Source organism: Trachemys scripta, chromosome 3 (assembly GCF_013100865.1).
Source record: "Trachemys scripta elegans isolate TJP31775 chromosome 3, CAS_Tse_1.0, whole genome shotgun sequence".
NCBI classification, from domain to species: domain Eukaryota; kingdom Metazoa; phylum Chordata; order Testudines; family Emydidae; genus Trachemys; species Trachemys scripta.
The window spans coordinates 92,867,885-92,880,530 of NC_048300.1; the positions used below are offsets into that span (position 1 = coordinate 92,867,885).

At 42.8% G+C, this 12,646-nt stretch overlaps 1 protein-coding gene across 10 annotated transcripts in view; it reads right to left on the minus strand.

Moving 5' to 3' along the window:
• Positions 1-12,646, minus strand: part of ESR1 (estrogen receptor 1) — a 287,989-nt gene that overhangs the window by 187,104 nt on the left and 88,239 nt on the right. For 9 of the 10 annotated variants that reach the window (XM_034765395.1, XM_034765393.1, XM_034765387.1 and 6 more), the window contains one exon: positions 1,628-2,132. In XM_034765395.1, the coding sequence (XP_034621286.1) occupies positions 1,628-2,061 (434 nt within the window). In that variant the 5' untranslated portion in view covers positions 2,062-2,132. Of the gene's footprint in view, positions 1-1,627; positions 2,133-3,879; positions 4,071-12,646 lie in introns of those variants that run through there. The other variant, XM_034765386.1, reaches the window with a different exon arrangement.

The window sequence follows — 12,646 nt, forward strand, 5'->3', positions numbered from 1 at the left end:
TTGTGCCCTCTACTGCCTTTTTTTGAAATGCCTGTACTTTAACTCCTGATTTTATCTTTAAATATCTTCATAAATAGAGCACTATTAAAATTATTTTATTGGCTGGATATTTGTGATTGGGTCTGTGCCCAAGAGGAAAAAAGAGCTAAAGTTTAGTGTTTTCAGGGCAATATCCTATCCAGTAGAGCCCTACAGAGACAGAAACAGCACTGCTTTTTCTAACTTAGTTCAAGTCAATACTGTGGCTGTCAGTGTGAGATAATCAGTACAGACCATTAATAGCAAGTTTATTGTAATCCCACGCTATGATTTTTTTTAAAAGGTGCTGCTTCCGGTTCCATCTGATACACAAATCCTTTTCAAAACTTCAATCTTCCTCTCTGATTTGTGGCCTGATTCTTACTCATACTGAGTATTATTTTACTGTTCAATAGAGTTAGGGTGCAAGAAGCTGGCCTTAAATATTACACACAGTAATTTTTCCTAAACTGCAGTTTGTTGCTCAGACCTCCCAGATAACTGAAACAGAGACACAGATTAAGAAGGGGGGAAATCGCCTTTAACATAACCCAGCACAATATCCTGCAAAATTTTGCTACCAAATATTAAAATTCGGAAGAGAGTGGATATAGGGTCATTGCATTCCTGGTATTTTCCCAAGGAAGAAATACATTTTCATTTTGTCGTGGAGATTTATTTATTTATTTATTTTGCGGCTGGGGTATTTTATTTTTAAATTAAGAATAAGGAAGGAGAGCTGATAAAAACCTGGGCATCTCTTAGAGATGTTTTATATATTCTATGCCATCTAAAAATTGTCTGCAGCCACATTCCACCACCTAATCCAAAAAAAAGTACTGAAATGCATCTACAACTGCAAAAATATTAATGCTAATACTCCCCCATAGAACATTTTTATAGAAGTGTTCCACTAAGAAACACAAGACGCTATAGAGAAAAGAAAGTAAAAATACCCTGTCTTTTAATAAAATGTGCTAGCTTAGGGAAACAATATCTCTTTATCTCTCTCCAACCAAATATGCATTTCAGGTATGAGGCATTTATTGCCACTCCTAAAGGCTCTGTATGATTGAAATGCTGTTTGCCATTAAGTCGACTACAACAGTTTTGCTAAGAAGGACACTGAGTTTCTGAACAGCTTCTCGTATAAGCCACCCATAGCATTCTACAGGCAGTCAGAGGAAAGAGCCTCTTGCTACAGACTCAAACTATCACTTACACCAGGTCTGAAGTTAACCAAAGGTGGTGGAGAAATCCCTTCTAGTGTATTTCAGACTCTCATTTTTATTTAATGTAGTTTTTGTTCTTGTTTTCCATACTTTTGCAGATTATTATTTTAGGCTTGTTTTTCCTAGGTCACATTTATGTTCATTATCTTTTTTTATGCTTATTTTTCATATACGTACACTTTCTAACATTTACAGCAACAATTACTCAACAGTCACAACAGCTGTTTTGTTTACTCCACGCTATCATTTACAGTCTAATTATTCGCTGGTGACTCAATTGATCAGACTACATGGCCTTTTATACAGAGATAATTCTGCATGCTTCTCTACATCCTACTTTACATATCCTGTTAAAATAAATCAAAGGTAAGATTTACCTGTAGAAGGCTGGAGGGCCAGCTTCTCTCATCCCAAAGCTGCTTTGATCATTTTCAAGGTAGTAGGGTACCTGTTGGCTGTGGTGATGGATGAAGGGTGAGAGCTGTGGCGCAGTTTGTAAGAATACCACAGGGCTTGGAGGGACATTGTTCAGCGAATGAAACCCTCCCAGACTGCTGGACCCAAATGATTCAGAAGCAGGGGCATAACTGAGGCTAGTAGAGCTGTACACCGGAGCGGCAGTGGCAAAGTCATAAGTGGTGCCTTCTGGGTAGTTAAAAACCCCTGTCTTGTTGCTCTCTACATACATCTCACTGAGTGACCGATCCAGGGGAATCTTCAGCTGAGGTCTGCTCAAAGTCTCCAGTTCAGTGCCTTGAATCTGGTGCAGCAGGGCAACTCCAGAGGTTTTGGTATGAAGGGTCATGGTCATTGTTAATGGCAGCGAGCAATTGGCATGTCTTTTTTTACTGTCAGCAGAGGGATCAACAGCTGATAGTCCACCTGAAAAAAGAGCAGAACCTGGTGTCAGCCTTGGCAAAAATCATGTTAAGGAAGCACTGCACAGGTATTCAGCTGGTCTCAACAAGGAGGAGAATACAATCCAATGCAGCATGAGCTGTGAGAAAACACTCTCTTTCTCTCTCCCTGTCTCCCTCTCTCTAACATTTAAGTACTCCTCATCTGAGCTAATATGCATTACAAAGGTGCTGGCCATAGGCCAAGAACTCTTGCCTTGCACTGACATTGGTTTAAACATCTCTTCGGAAACAATTAGTTTTGGAGTGATACCAAATAATTGTTCCACTAAACTTTACTCCTATTAGCTGTTTAATTTTTCACTTCGTGGGGTCCTGCGGCTCTAGGGTGGCTAAGGGAAAACAGTGCTTATACCAAACTAGGAAGACTAGTCCAGTGGTCAGTCAGCTTACTCCTTTTTATGCCCCCGCCAGGCTCCAATCTATCTCTGTTTATCTCTACTCCTGTTTGATTCATTTTCATGTTTGCTAGAAATATGTAATGTGTACATTGTAATGACCCTGGGGAGGACTACGCTGTAACTGAGATATGGCAGAGCAGAGTATGTGTGTGTGTGTTTGTGTTTGTGCAGCCAGCCAGTCAGTAAAACTGTATTTAACAGAAATCAATGGATGTATTCTATCTATGTAGGAGAAAAGTCATATATAAATGTGCTCAATTATAATGATTCCTGGTATTTAATTGAAGTGTAAAAAGTAACATGAAAAGGCAGGGGAAACCTTTAGTTAAATTCTTCTATACATTTCTGCCTGCTTCTTGTTCAGCATGTAAAATCAGAGCAATATAAACTTAAACGTGAAACAAGACGTCTTTCAGACCATCATGTAAAACCCAAGACAGTTAGACAAAATTCATGTTAATTATGTGAAATATGAACTGAATATTAATAAATCCAGCAGGAGGATGTTCTTCCTCCTTGTCCATTGACAAATATCTGGCACACTTCAAATTAGAGATCAGAGTTTGGGAAATCAAAATAATCCAAAGGGACCAACTTTACAATAAATTGAAATGTCCCCCTTAAAACTATATTTAAAACTCAGCAAGAGAAAACAGAATTGTAGAGGAAAGGTGTGGCAAGCAAGTTTCATCTTGCAACTTATTCCCATATTATTTGAATTTTGCAGAAGCTACTTGTCTTGCATCAGCCTAATGAAAACCTCCGAAAATTGTTTCAAGTTCTATAGCAATGCTATAATGGTCTACGGTTCAGCTGGCACAGTTAGGTTAGTGCCAACCCCCAACAGACGCATACAAGGCTCTAGATAACATGATTTAGTTATTAACGTAAATCCAAGCCATACTAAAATAATTCTACATTCATTCAGCCCAGCATTTGGAAATTCTGATCATCAAGTGAGATGGAGGTTTAAAAAGAATCCACCGAGAAATTTATTTTTTTGTCTTCAACTTAAAATAGTTTCAAAACAACTTTACTATAAATTGTTTAATTCAATAGACAATAATTGAATCATAATATTACATTTTTAGAGCTTTTGCTAAAAAAGCCAATGATTAATCTGCACTTGCAAGATTTCACTGAAGTAAATACATTTTAATCACTGCATACATACAGAGACAGCAGCAGACGTTTAAATATATATGTACTTGATAGATTTCCCCCCACCCTTCTTTTCCAGCTCAAATTTCAGGTTATAGACTTTGATCAAAGAGATAACAGTGTTTAAATAAGGCTGAACTATACAAGTACCTGGTAAGAAAAACATCAGACAATCATACCCAGCAGAACAGCGAGAGTCTTCCAAGAGATATTCTAAAAATATGCCGAAGTGTGTAAATGCATGTGTATTGGAGGGAGTGAGAGAGAGAAAGTGCGTGTGTACGCGTATGTGTGTGTATTTGCAAGGGCTCGCGAAAGAGCAAGCAAGCACAGCTCTCAACATCTTCCTGAAGATAAGAGCCAGTAGCTGTGCTCCACAGGCTATAATGAAGGGCAATTACCAGTTTAAGGTAGGCTACTGCCTACAGAGTCACTTGGTGAATCTCTAATATTTAAAACACAATACTGTCTAACATACTATGGTATTATATTGTATAATCTGAGAAACAATGTGACAGTATCCCAGAGGAAGGGTAGCATTTATTTTTACAACGTGCTGCAAGAAGGAATCTAGGGCTTTATTTAAAATGTTGTTTGATCTATTATATCATTATGTAATAATATACTACATTATAATGCATATACAGAAGAGAGCAGATTTAAGGTTAAGCACACAAATTTAACTTTACCACTTCCTGACTTTTAAGTATTTCAGTTTGCAACCTTAATGTTCTTTTAATACAGTTTTTTTTTAATTGAATTTACCCATGTACAACTATTTTCTAGATGGCATTAGAACCCTCTGTGTGGTACAGTAAGTACAAACCATGGTGTAGGAACCTTGATTCCTTTCCTATATCACCTTAACTCAGGGTCTCTGCACCAGTTCCACATAGGCCAGTGTGGATGGCTGCAAGGAGGGTAGGCAGGACCCATCAGAGGGATGGAAACATGGGATCTGCATTTACATTGGCCCAGTATCCTATGCAATTGATGCAGAATGGCTGCTAAAATAGACCCTTAAGCTAAACTGTAATAGGTTGTCGGTGTTTGCCTGAATTACCCAACCTAGTCAGCAGATGCTGATCCTGATGCAAAAGGGTTAAGTGGGCTCTGCTGACTCACTATCTCAGATGGCTTGCTACCCCCACTTACATATAAGGAAGGTGGGAGTGGCTCTCCAAAGAGAGGATCTAGAGAGTGAGCTGAGCAGTCCTGTGGTAGGAGTTCTAGAACACAGCCAAGCCTGGAGAGAAGGCTCTAGGTGAATTTTATGATATTCTTTATTAATAAAGCCAAATGCAAAGAAGGGGGTGAATTTTTGACTCTGCATAGTGTATAGACTTAGTTTGGAGCAAGAATAGGCATCAGCACATAATTTACAAACTAGTTAAAGTCTTTGATAAACCATAATATTTTTCACTTTTACTTTCTTCTATAAATCTCAAAGCAATTTACAGATGGGGCTAAATGTTCTGCACAAGTTTACATAATAAATGAATGTGAGACCCAGAGTTTAAAACCAGGTCTTTATGCTTAGAGGTCAGGGGGCTTATTCCATTACACACAAGTCCGTCTGTGAAATATGCCTGATAATAATATTTGGCACTTGTTCATAGGTAGATCCCAAAGTGCTTTACAGAAAATTAACTGAAAAATTAGTCATTTGCTTAAGTTTACATCATATCTTGGAAAGTAAAACCTGCCTCGTTTGCTGTGCACTTTAAAAGATATGTACATTAACTAAACCGCAAAATTTACCCCAGGCACGTGTTGCAACGCCTTCTCTCCACACATTGGTCAAAAGTACTTTAAAAATACCCAGTCAATGGCAGATCCATTGGTTTCAGAGAGAGTGCTTATATTCAATTCCAGCCAAGCTAACAAACATCTTGCGATATGTCTACACAGCTTTTTGGCGAGAGCAAGAATGAGCTTCTCAGCCCAGGTTGACAGACTGATTAGCAGGCTCGTGCTGGCACTCTAAAAATAGCTGTATAGATAGTGCTTTGAAGTTGCAGCTTGGGCAATGATGGAGGGGCAGCTAGGCCAAATTTGAGTAGTGTTGTGACCCCTGCATCTGCTTGGTCTCCCATGTGTGCAGTCCTTCGGCACCCAGGGGCACTCGGGGACAAGCAGAACAGGGGGTCCCGGAAACTCCCAGTCCCTAGGAGAATGGGAGAACTGGATCTTGGCTTTGATGCTTTCAGGGGAAGTGGAGATGCAGAAGGAGGATGGGACTTAGGGCTCCCAGAACAGCCTGGACCCTGGTGCAATTCAGCCTGACTGCCTCTCTGGGGAAACAGCTTAGCATTGGGTGTGGTGCGGAGGGCAGGGGAGCTCAGAGCTGGGTGTGGGGCACGATCAAGGGAAGAGCATGTGGCTGCATGTGGAGAGGAGAGACCATGGGGGTGAGTGCAGAGGGGAGAGTTTGAAACTGGGTGTGGGGTAATGCCTGGGGGAAAGCCCAGGGATTGGTGTGGGGCAGCAGGAAGGGAGTCTGTGTGGAGCTAGGTTCAGGAGAGCGAGCACGGGTCTCAGTGCAAAGGCAGTGAGAGTGAGCTCGGGACGGGTATAAGGGAGCAGCAGGCGAGAGAGCTTGGGGCTGGGTGCAAGGCAGGGGAATGAGAGCTCTGGGCCCCCTCCTTAGGAAAATTCCAGTTGTGCCCTTGGCATGTACACAGCATATATTAACAAGACAAGACTGGGTCACTCTCTCTTGTAAAATCTGGAGAGAATTTGGTTTTACAAAACTTCAGCGGATGAGATTTACAGAACCTCAGTGAGGGGTGGATTGGATTTTATCTAAATTCCCAAAGTTTAGAAGTGTGCAGATAAAAATAGTTCTGGCTTTGATCCATCTCCAAATATGCCTATGACCAAAAAGGGATGAAGAAAGTAAGGAAAGAGGCAAAGGCAACAGAGGGACATTGTGAAGGAAGGGCCAGGTCTCTGCAATTGAGGTGTGCCAAGCACACGACAAAAAAACCAAAGCAGAAACTATCTGTGCACGCACACACACACACACACACACACACCGACCTTCATGGTGATAGAGACAAAAAGCCTATGTCTGAGTGTAGCAGGGCAGTTACCCGCTCCGATAGAAAAAGCTAGGCTGCTTGGGGAAGCAGCCACAGCTGGGGCTTTGCCGAATTAGGCCACAGCTGGCCCTATAAGAAGGGCTAAGGGAGGAGCTGGGAGTCTCACTTCAGGGCTGGAGTGAGAAGGGCTTAACTGCCTGGGAGCACAGGGTACTAGAAGCAGAGCAGAGGAAGGGCAAGGGCAAGAGGAGCTGGGGAGCTCCAGCCTGGCAACTCCCCAGGCTGAGGCCTTGTTAAAGGCCTAAAGAGGTACTGGGGCTGCAGAGGTGCAGCCTGGGGATAGGCAGAGGCAGCTGGTCTGACCCCCTTGCCAATGATGAGTGGCTATTACAGACTGCTGTTTGCCCCAGCGAAAGGGGGCTAGATGATGACTGGCAATAGCCACTGAGGCAAGGTGGGTGTAGAGGGTTGGGGGTTCCCCTTGGAGGGGAGACCCAGAGTGTGGGGACTACCGGGGGGGAAAGAACCCCAGGGTAAGGGGCACTGGGGTTCAGGAGGGACCTGGGGGCCTGAGGCAGACAAGACACCGGCCACCAGGAGGCACTCTGAGCACTGGAAAGAGCTAATTCCCAGATGACCAGCAGGAGGTGCCGCGACGAGTCTTCGTTCTTTAACACTGAGATTCTGAAAGCAGTCTACAAGAGCTAGATATATGTATTTTATTAATGTTATTGGATAATATGTGGCTAAATCTTCTGCTGTACTTTTAATATCCCAAACTAAATACTGCTATTTTGGGACACTTCAAAGCTGCACTTGGAACTGCACTTAATAAAACCTATATAGTGCACTAACTGAATCATAATTCTATGGTTAAATGAACATTGTTTACAATTCATGGATCTCTCAGCTTGAGAACGTAGATTATTTTTCTTATATTGATAGGCATTCCCTATTCATTTCAGGGCACTGATGCAACCAGTTGGCTTGTAGTTCCTACAGTTCTGCTGATTCCTTTGGTGAAAACCTAGTTTCAAATAGTCAGATCTGCATCATGTGACCAACAGCTGCATTCACACTAAGTTTTGGCTCCTTTTCCCCACTGATCCAATAAACTCACCAGCAAAAAAGAAGACACTGAACCAAATTAGAATTTTACAATAGCAGAAACATTGGCCCATTTCTGGGAATTAGCACAAGCAACAGAAGATGGGGAAAAAAGATACAATGGAAGCCAAAATTGTGGAAGAAATGACAGAATTCTACCATAATATTGGAAATGAAGTTTCAGGGTGTCCAATCCTCTTTGCATTCTACCCTGGAGAAGTTTTCTACTAAATGAAAAGACCTGTCTGAGCATCAGGGAGTGGTAGAGCAGCAAGGTATGCTTATGGGGGGAAAACCAACAGCGTGAACATGAAGACAGACTCCCAGCTAGAGCTGGTCATTTCCAACAAAAATGCCAATTTGTCAAACCCAAAATGTCTTGTGAAAATAAGCTAGATTCAACAAACTTGCTTGGTTCCCTGCTTGCTTGCCTGATGGCTGCTGGGAAGCCCAGGATTCCAGGGTCCACAGCTCAGAGGCAGACCCATCATATGGACTGCCCCAGGATTAGGGAGCCCAGACTTTACAGGGTCTGACTCCAGGGTAGTGCCACCATGCCAGTGCTCCCTGCCATGGAGCTGGGAGCCTGGAAAGCCTGAACCCCAATTCAAGCTAGGGCTCACAAGGCTATTAGGACTTCCTGGCTCACTGCTGCAGAGGTGCGAGTCCGGAGCATTCTGAGATGGGTTTCCAGGGCTCACAACTCCAGGACAGCCCAGGGAGCCAGCAACCCTGGAAGTCTGGAAACTCAGGAGTCCCCAGAGCAGAGTAGTCCATGCTGCCGGGCTGCCCTGGTGCCTACAAGAATTTCAGTTTCAGTCAGCAGCTGCCATGATCCCACGGAGCATATTTCCTTTCAGAAACACTGTGTCCTTATTTCCAAAACTATTTTTTTTTAAATTTTCAGTTCATGCGAAATTTCCACATTTCAAAATATTTCATGTGAACAGAAATCTCAAGTTTCAGCCAGCTGTATTTCTGTCCCTGGAAAACTACAACAGCTTGAGGTACAAGATGAAAGTGAAAACAGTAGTTATATGAAAAATATTCAGATTATAGGTTCAGGCAGTATCTTCAAGGAATCCTATTTTTTTTTTAATCCTGATTTTCAATTTTATTAGGAATTCCAACAAAATATGGCACATTCAGAATTGAAGGAGTACACTGCACATTTGCCCTTAAGTCTGCTGATCATGAAAGACCATAAATTTTATTAGTCTGGTTCCCACAACTATTAAGAGAGAAATTGTTTTAGATGCTGCAATTAAAGAAGAATCTGTTGCATATAACAGCAAGAACACCATGTTTTCCCAAGATTCTTCCGTTGCATTGCAGAGAAATCATGCAGCCCTTAGAGCAGTGAGGAAGCTCCTCAAGCTAGATGGCTAGAGATACAGCACCATCTATCTGTTTTATAAATCTTCACGGGAAAAGAACATAAAACCTTCACATCACTAGATGAAGCCCTGAAGTATGCTCAGGGTCTGCTTACACCAGGGGTCGGCAACCTTTCAGAAGTGGTGTGCTGAGTCTTCATTTATTCACTCTAATTTAATGTTTCGCGTGCCAGTAATATATTTTAACATTTTTAGAAGGTCTCTTTCTCTAAGTCTATAATATATAACTAAACTATTGTTGTATGTAAAGTAAATAAGGCTTTAAAAATATTTAAGACACTTCATTTTAAATTAAATTAAAATGCAGAGCCTCCCAGACCGGTTGCCAGGACCCGGGCAGTGTGAGTGCCACTTAAAATCAGCTTGCGTGCCGCAGGTTGCCTACCCCTGGCTTACACCATCAGCAAAGAGATAAGCTCTTCAATATATTATGCAGGGCTTATAATGTTTGTATGTTCATATGCTGATATGGGGGGGCATATGTAATCTGCAGTTTCCCAGTAACATACTACAAATACAGATGGTGCCAAAAGGCTTGGTCTTAAGATCGCTAGTTTTACACAAATTTTGGATTGGTTTACAGAATTAAAGATGATGGTTTAATTTTTCATGAAAAAAAAAATCTGACCAAGCAGCCCAAACAAAAATAGAGAATATGGGAACAATTATTTTAAAATAATTTTTAAAGTCAACATATATATATATATATTAGAGATTAAGCTGCCTAATTTTTATTATTTTAAACACGATAGTTTTCGGAGAATCCTGATACTTCTATAGTAGATGGCAGCCTATTGTATACAATGTTTTTAGCACTTATCATGGTACCATGTTACTTTTATTATATTCAAAATATTACAGGGTGGGAGTGATCTTAAGTTCTGCACTTGGAACATCCAGGGCATTTAGAACCCAAACAAAAATTACATGGAAGACTCACAGACCTTTGTGTCAGGGATGAGCCTTTTGTCACTCCCACGAAAATCCACCCAAATTTGGCCAAGTGCCTTTGAAAATAATCACAATTCACACTTGTTCAGTAGAGACTTCTTCAAAAGTTTAAATCTATGAAGGTTCTATACTCATTGAGCATGCTCAAGCTTCCCACAACCGCTAGTGATAACCAGATTGCACATTCACCATCCCCATAGAGCACGTGAGCATGCTGCATCCCCTCAGAGCTCCTGGACTGCTTATTTGCCATCACCACAGACGGACTGAGCATGTTCAAGCTTGGGACTTCAGGACTTTACCTATAATTTCTGCTCCCAGCGGTTTTGGGCTGGGATAGGGCAGAGCACTGGAATTAAGAACAGGGAGCCTGTCTCTCCTGTGCCCTCAGTGCACCCCTGCTAAACTCAGACAGTGTGGAGGCGGAAGGCTCCTGATTCAAATGCCAAGGGCACAAAAGCCTGACCAGTGGCAAGGGAAAGGAGTAGATTAGGATAAGTAGTGTGGTGAAACTGGGAGTTGGAGGGGAATACTAGGATTGATTGAGCAAGGAGATTGAGACCTGGGGGGAGACTGGGATTGGCTGGACAGGGAGGCTGGGCCTAGGGCCCAGTGGGGGCAACTGGAGCAGGCCAGGAATGGCCTTAGAAAGAATGACGCCCTGAGTGAACTTATTTTTTTGGAACCCCTGGGTCCCCATTGCCTCCCCATCACCCCTAACACCTGCTGCCACCCCAGGCTCCCCACCTATCCCACATAGCAAATGCTGCCTCCCTGGGCTCCCCACTGGGCCCTGAAGCCTCCCCCGCCCATTGCCCCGAGCTCCTTTCTGCAGTCTCACATCCCAGGCCCGCACCACTCCTTGCCTCTTGACCACGCCACCCCCCTTGACTACCTGTAAGACTGGCCCAGAGGTGGGAGAAGAGATAGACCTGACATAGAGCTGAGGTGCATAGACAGAAATTGAACTGCCTGGGCAGAAAGACTGTTTCGAAGAGCTAGTGAGGAGTCTAGGGGTGGGGGGAGACAGATTGGATTAGGAGTGTAGGAAGGGAGTCTGGATGGAAGGGAAAGGGGAGAGACAGATTGGATGAGGAGCTGGGATGGGGGAAATGGGACTGGCTGGTCAAGGAGACCAAGAGTGGGTTGGGGAGTGGGAGAGATTGGGAGTTGGGGAGGAGATTGGGATTCAGACAATAAGCCCTGAGAAGGACACTAGGATTGGCTAAGCAAGGAGACTGGGACTGTGATGAGAAGTCTGTGGAGTTGGGAATGGAACAGGGACAAGGAGTTGGAGTAGGGAAAAGACAGAATTGGGACTAGGAGAGGTTGGAGAGGATGGGGCAGAAGGAGTCACACTTGGTGGGAATAGACAAGAGTCTGCACCCACTAGAGCACACACCCGTCCAGGGCCTCGAATGAAACCCAAGAGTCCCGAATCTCACTATTTTTCTGCTGTCTGCAAATGTCTGTGAAAGCTACTGACAAAGTGTGTTTCATCCCCCTATAATGCTGTTTCCCACAGATGACTATGACCTATAATTTGGTGCTTAATTTGTAATGAATGAGATGCTGAGGTTCAAGCAATTTTTTTCACTTTCATAACTGACGCAGCCGGGGCTATGAACTGCCAAGCTTAGAGATGCCGGGGCTCAGCCCCGGCAAGCCATGGCACAAATTAAGCACTGTTATTATTGCTGTCAGTTACTCCATATGCTCCAGTTATTGGTCTGTGCAGTGGATCTAAAGATTCCAACCCTGCTGATGAACCAGTTCGGTGTCAATATGATGCCACCGATTGGAATCTGTTTTTTCACTTTGCTTGTTTAAAAACCTAGGAAATTACATTTAAAAAACAAGTTCAAAGAACATTATTAAAATTGCACAGTTACGCACTTAACAGTTAGACAACTTTAATTCTAGCATTTCCTATGTAATCTTAATCCGCTCCTTTGTATTATGGATTTTGATACAATCTTTAATTGCATGTGTGTAGAACTAGGAAACATTTGTATTATTTTTTTATAAATGTCTTGTGCTCCTCAGTATATTTGTGTGATTTCTACCATGACTGAATGCATAAAGTGAGATCAAAAGGGGTAGTGAAAGAAACTCGGCAGGAAAGGTAAAACAATGGCCTAGACTACTTTTGCTCTGCCCCAGTCAGAAAGCTGGGCCATAGACTGTTTTCGTGCTGCCTGTCCGGCAGGGTGGGAGCCTAAGTGTTGACAATTGCTCTGCCCGGCCCAGAGGGCTGAGCCTGACCATGCTAATTCCCTGTTGATTGCCTTTCAGCTGCTAGATGGCGTAGCAAGGTGGAACAGTCTCTTTCTGATGCTGACAGGGAGGAACCACTCCAAGTCACTACACTCACAGAGATTTTGGACTATAATGAGAGCACCATAAACAATTCCTTAA